The sequence below is a fragment of the Capsicum annuum genome, chromosome 8, assembly GCF_002878395.1.
Source record: "Capsicum annuum cultivar UCD-10X-F1 chromosome 8, UCD10Xv1.1, whole genome shotgun sequence".
Taxonomy (NCBI): Eukaryota; Viridiplantae; Streptophyta; class Magnoliopsida; order Solanales; family Solanaceae; genus Capsicum; species Capsicum annuum.
In genome coordinates this window covers 157,500,260-157,506,695 of record NC_061118.1, presented here as the reverse complement: position 1 = coordinate 157,506,695, position 6,436 = coordinate 157,500,260, and the positions used below count along the sequence as shown (strand labels likewise).

At 36.2% G+C, this 6,436-nt stretch overlaps 2 protein-coding genes across 2 annotated transcripts in view; one reads left to right on the top strand and one right to left on the bottom strand.

Annotated features, from left to right (window-relative positions):
* Positions 1–84, top strand: part of LOC107839784 — a 5,853-nt gene extending 5,769 nt beyond the window's left edge. The window contains exon 5 of the mRNA XM_047395591.1: positions 61–84. Within this exon, the coding sequence (XP_047251547.1) occupies positions 61–84 (24 nt within the window). The remainder of the gene's footprint in view (positions 1–60) is intronic.
* Positions 85–688: 604 nt separating this feature from the next.
* Positions 689–6,179, bottom strand: LOC107839785 (glutathione S-transferase zeta class-like). The gene is given in 11 exon segments (NM_001324575.1): positions 689–980; positions 1,114–1,226; positions 1,834–1,893; positions 2,526–2,587; positions 3,398–3,473; positions 3,583–3,636; positions 4,684–4,755; positions 4,839–4,924; positions 5,781–5,837; positions 5,958–6,051; positions 6,153–6,179. Coding segments are annotated over 10 exon segments (663 nt in total). The 5' UTR covers positions 6,156–6,179; the 3' UTR covers positions 689–980; positions 1,114–1,127.
* Positions 6,180–6,436: the final 257 nt, after the last annotated feature.

The window sequence follows — 6,436 nt, the reverse complement described above, 5'->3', positions numbered from 1 at the left end:
CAACTTGTTCCTCTACGTTAACTTCCTTGCTGAAGTTCTGTTATTGATACTTTTGAGCAGGTCAGAGGTGTGGCACTTCTATGAAGAATGGTTTGGTAAGTTTAGCGAGATGCCCCACTCGGGATATAAACTTATTACTGCTGCAAATATGAGACGGAAAAGAAATGGCAAATGCAAGAAATTGAAGATAACCTCAGCAGAAAAGCTTGACGTCTAACTTCCAAGTAAAATGCTAAGGTCTAACTTACAATTCAGGCATGAATGGCTGATTAAGGGATGGATAGTTACAGTCCAATGCCTTCGGGTGATCTAGTTTACAAAACAGCAAGAAAATGTATTAAGTACAGAGGGAAGCAACTAAAATGCAGCATAGGTTTGTACGTTGTAACAATTTGTGCAAACTGTAGTAAAGGGATGTTAAAGATCAATGCATTTGCACGACGTAAACTGTATTTTTGTACTCTTTTTCACCATATACAACTCAACATTAGAATTTGCTCATTCTTCATTTTCAAAATCACCCCTCTTCCATGATGGTACATGCAACTATTATGTTTAACGTAGGAATCTTTTTCCGTCATATTAACTCCCAACACTGCAGCAAGCTACAGAGTTGGTGATGAATGATACAAATACAAGTACTCGATTTAACCAAACAAAAAAATAAAACAGAAGCATCCTCTCTTTTCAACATGCAGACAACTGTATTATATCTCACAAATCACAACATAGACTGAGGAATGTTCATCCTAGGCTCCGTAACATAGGTACAACACCATTTTCACCATCTGTACTTCAGTAGCTCATGACTGAAGCGCCACACATCTCTCAAATTTATTCATCATAAAGAAAAGAAGTTTACAAAAGGCAAACGCCTTTCAGAATAGAATGTGCAGAAACCAGCTAACAATTCTGCCAAAATACGAGTCCAGCAGTTATTTCAATGGTTTGCAAAGGGAACTTCCAAGGAGATGGATGGCCTGTTCATTGAAATACTAATCAATGAGTTAAATGTGATATATAGGTGGTTGCTGGTGCACAGGTATGACTACTTAAGGCAATATAATAAATGAACAAAGTAAATACTTCTTTATCTCCAAAGTGATTAACAACCTCAGATTCTTGCTTTAGCTGGTGGCATCAGGTTGCTTTTCTGGCATAGCATCCTGGAAAGCGGGCAGCTCTTGGTAAGCCTTATATACCCTCAACAGAGTAGGGAATTGATTCTGCGCATTGCATTCACAACTTTTAGCAAGACAATATTCATTGAAGAGGAGATTTATACGTATAACTTCACCCAAGAAATATGACAGTACCACCATTGACTAAGGTAAATCAAGTGAAGTGGATATACCATCCAGTTTTTTTGAGAGGAAAATATTATGTCTAGAAAGTGAAAATTGATTAAACGAAGAAAAAGACCTAAAGAAAAAGGAAGAAAGCAATGGATTGGCAAGACACTAAGAATTCACAGCAAGGTAAACTATCAGGAAACAATCGATTGCTGCTACCAAGACAAATGAAATGAAGCAGCAATGAGTACCCCTTTTTCTGATCAAGAAAGCTAGTGCACTGTTTTGTCTCTACTCCAAGATGAGAAAATATAACTTTTAGGTACTCATTATGTATGCGACTAAGAAACAATTCACAAAATCAGGTAACTACTTAGCTGAGGCTAGTATGACGCTGAATAAATTTTTAACAAAAATCAAGAAAGACGTTAATTTCCCTTCTTTAGGTTTACAAATCTTTACTTTACCATGTTCTTTTTATACCAGAAAGCTAGTAGAAATGAAAATGACTCTCATCTACATGGGCACTACCATGTCCTACCATGTCAACTTCAAAACGATTGATTGCCGCGTAGATCTGAGGTGCCAGAAACAAGTCAGCCTGCAAGTTGCAAAACAAGTTAAGCATCTGAATTGGCTTCGATATGGCATACAAGTGTGTATCATTTTGGTCTGTTAGAGGTAATACCGAGCAAACTGAATCAAGATTTGCTATTCTACCATTGAAGTCATCGCTATTTCATCATGCAGGTTTACTTTTATTTTTTTAAAATCAATTTCTAGTGAGCTTACTTATTACGTGAGAATTGAATGTTCTTTACCTTCTTTGAACAAATTAAGAAAGCATATGAGACCTAACAAGTCGTTAGCGGTCACGGTTTTATACAGCATTATACTTGACAAATATGGTACTATAGCTGATTATCAGGATGGAAGCTCATGACTCATTTCAATTCAGAAGGATTTCTAACGACTGGGAGATGGAAAGGGTGGAGATTTTACTGAATATTGCTAACAGTATTTCCCTGAATGTTATTAATAAAATCTCCCTTTACTTATCCCCAAAAAAAAAAAGAAAGAAGAAGCATATGAGACCCATGGGGTAAAAGACTTAAAAGTGCAGAGTGAGTTGCTAAGGTCAACACATGTATGACAGATATCAAGACATCTTTTAGCATTGTGTGCTGTCAGTGCATTTGTAGGCAGCTACATATGAACTAGAAAGAAACAAACCATGTAAACTTCATCTCCTGTTGCATACTTTCCAGCGTAATCCTTAAGTAGCTTTTCAAGTGCTGCAAAAGCAGATCTCTGTTAAGAAAACCCCTAGATCAACTGAGATAAATCCTTCTTCTAACAGCTCTTGCTGTTACAATTAAAATCAGTTTATTCTGGTGAATAGTAATCAACTGCAGAACATCAGATATCAAACCTAGCATGAGGTGGCCACAGGAACCTTTTAATGGGAAGTGTATCTTCAGGAACTTTACTTACAAAAGTCAATGACGTAAGCATCTAAAACACATGCCACAGATCTACAAGAAAACAACTTTTTGGATATTAATTTAGATTACTTCCTAAAATCATCAGTTTGATTCAAAATCAAGAAGAAACCAACCAATTAATAGCTAATGCAACTTTGGCCTGTACATTGATAATGACAAATAGTTGCCCTGCCTGATAGGCTGGGTTCACACTAACAGATCTATATGCTATAAGCATCTGAATAGAAGTTCCATCAAATACCCAGTGCCTAAGAGTGAAGCAGTAATTTAGCTTAAGTTATAACAACAAACTTTACTATTGTCTAGGATTTACTTATACCAGCTCGTGCTAAGTTAGGTACTCGACAACTGCAAAACAGCGTAGCAAGAAAATGACCATTCTAGTGTCTTCATCCAAGAATCTTAGGTTCTTCTAGGGTACATTTGTAAAATTTCGAAAACTAAATGTATGCCATTCAATTTCTGCAAGGCGAGGCAGGCAAAGGTACCGTCCAAATCCACAAGGGACCAAAATACTTATCAAAAACAAATTTTATGGTACAGGAAATAAGTTAGCATTGATTCACGCTACGTATGCAAAGGCACTAAGCGCAATATTACCTTCAAAGCCTTTTGTTATATGACTTTGAGCCCAAGGGGTTGTCTCATTAGGGCCAACTTTTTCCTGGATGTACTTCTGTAGATGGGAAGGTGGAACGCCAAAAAAAAAGGCAAATCATATGAACCTGTAAATACATGAAAATGACCTCATATGACCAGGAAACAGAATAATAATTTAAACTTACAAGTATAACAAGATTCTGTAGAGGCTGAATGTTTGCCGAAACGATGTTTGCTGCCTGCAGAATGGAAATACGGCAGATATGCCAAATCAATTCCAATTCTAAGAACTTGTACAAAAGAATATTTCAGAAAGAAAGGAGGCAAAGAGAAAGATAGAGGAGACCAGCGTAAAGGTAGAGAAAGGGATATAGGAATTCAGAAGAATTAAAATTTGTCACTTTCCAGCAGCTTATTTAGTGTGAGGTAACAATGCAGTAGCGAAAGTGGTAGCAATAAAGGCCATATTCCAAGATAGATGAGAGCAGAGGCCCAAAGTTTTTGCTAGCTACATGTTATTTCTTCTTAAGTGGATTATCCTACTTTGCTCATGGACTCAACAAAAGATGGACTTGGAAATACTAAAAAGTTAAGGTCACGGACACTTGAGAAGAGGAAACCATGTAAGATTAGTCACTCAACGCACATCTAAGTGCTGAAACAGTGAACTACTAAAATATCCAACACGAAGCAGTATATATAAGTCATCAGAAGATAATACCTAAGACGCACACAGTTTCCTTTGAATCCTCAACAGGAAATAGATTGAGAACAAGTAGAATTGCATGATGTGCTAAATCATTCAACATCCTACGGTTTATTTTCTTTTATAAGAATCGATCGGGTTTCTTAAGTTCCTTTTAATATCAAATTAGCAACATTGGGTTTAAAAGCAACGTGTTCATTTCCAATATGGAGGGAAGCATTTCAGCAGAGCTTCCAGGTGATAACCAAGTATTTTCATTCCACTGCATGAGGACACTAAAATTCAGTTTTCGATCAACAACAACAACAACAACAAACCCAGTGTATTCCCACAAAGTGGGGTCTGGGGAGGGTAAGATGTACGCAGTCCATACCAATACCGCTACCTCTGACGAAGTAAAGAGGTTGTTTCCAATAGACCCTCGGCTCAAGATAAAGTTTTCGATCCAGCAGTTCAAATATTCAAGACCTCAGGGCCCGGTACTAAAAACCTTTAGTTCGTTTTTTCTAATCAGTACTAAAGAACTCTAGCTCTTGATGGCAAAAGAAAAAAAATACCATCATCCACTTTTCCTCTGTACCTGATAGTTGATTGCTCTTTTCTGACAATCCTGCGGCAACAATGCTTGCAGGGGATACTTCTCTTCCAGATACTGCCCAAGAAATCTTCTCATCACCAACAACATAGTAATGACAAAATTTACACACTCAAATGGCAGAATACAAGTAACCATACCATTATGATGGCAAAAGAGTCGGCAATTACTGCATCTCCATCAACCAGCGTGGGCACGTATCCAAGGGGATTCAGCTTCAAGTATTCTATTCCACACATAACAAAGGCCAAAAGAAAGAATCAAAGTTTCAAAAGAATTCTACAATAATTTGTTTAATACTCCCAACCCAATTTCCCATCTTTGATCCTAGTTAATTACAATCGGTCTAACTAACAAACACTAAGACACACTCTGTTGTCCAATAAGGGTGTGTTTAGTATGTTTTTTCAAATTTTCCAATGTTTGGTTGGTCAAAATCTTTGAAAAACATTTTCTGTTGGAAAACAAGTCCTAAAAATAAGAAAAATGGATAACAAGCTCCACAAGTGTCATCCCATCCCATATTGATTGTCCCTTTCCCACCCTCCAATACGCTCCACTCTCTTACAGGCCCCTCCCCCCGTCCCGTGTTTGCTTAGATTATATACAAACATAGTTGATACAATATTTTTTACTTTGCACTATCTAACACAAGAAAATACGCAAAAAAAGACACTTATTTCTGAGAAAACACTTTCCAGCATACCAAACACACCCAAGTATAATTTCGAGAAAATTTGGCTACTAAGACTCTTCAAGTTTCCAATTAGCAAAATGGCCTACCCTCTTCAAGTTTTCAATCAGCAAAATGGACTGATAATGGATCTGTGGGATTGATAATCGATTTATCTATACATCTGTCGGACAGAGATAATCGATCTGTCTGTATATCTATTGAACAGATAATAGATCTGTCTCAAAAATGGGTAATAAAAAAACTTATGATCCATTTAATTAAAAAAATAGACTTAAAAAATCTATTTAACAAAAAGTCCCTATATAATTTCCTTGTAACTTGCTAAAATAAAAATGTTTGAACATTTCAAAAACCTAAACACCAAAGAAAAAGGGGAGAGACAAACCAGGGTCCGTCTGTTCTCCTTTAAGCAAGTCAACAGCTTTATACTCATATTCCAATCCTAACAACAACAAACACAAAAGAGGGTTAATAAACAATACTCCTTTTATTTAATTTTTTTATTTTTGTTTCAAAAAGAAAGCAATCGTAAAATAATTTTAAAATAAAATAAAAAAAGAACCTTTCAAATTGAGTGCTATTCGAACACGAAATGCACATGAACTCCTCCAATATGAATAGAGCTTCATCTTCTTTGACTCCTCTCCACTTCCTGCCTGACAATTCATCAGAAAACAAAGTGATTAAGCAAATAAATTATCACTAAAAACCCAATCAACTGTTTGTTGCAAACAAATTAGTGCAGTAAAGTACTCACCATAATCAACTCCTGGGACTTCAAGAACTAACAGCAAGTACAGAATATACCGAACAATATACTACGTAGTACCAAACTGCTTAAGTAGTAGTAAGTACCAAAATTGAAATCGTCCTCTACGCCGCCCCCCTTGAATACATTGTTCTGTCCTACATTTGTACACGTGCCACCTTCTTTTTGTCTTTTCTTTTTCCAAACCTTATTATTCTTCCTTTTTTTAATTAAAAAAAAAAGTCATTTCTCTTTCATCTACTTTAATTTTTTAGTAGTATTTATTTATCTGC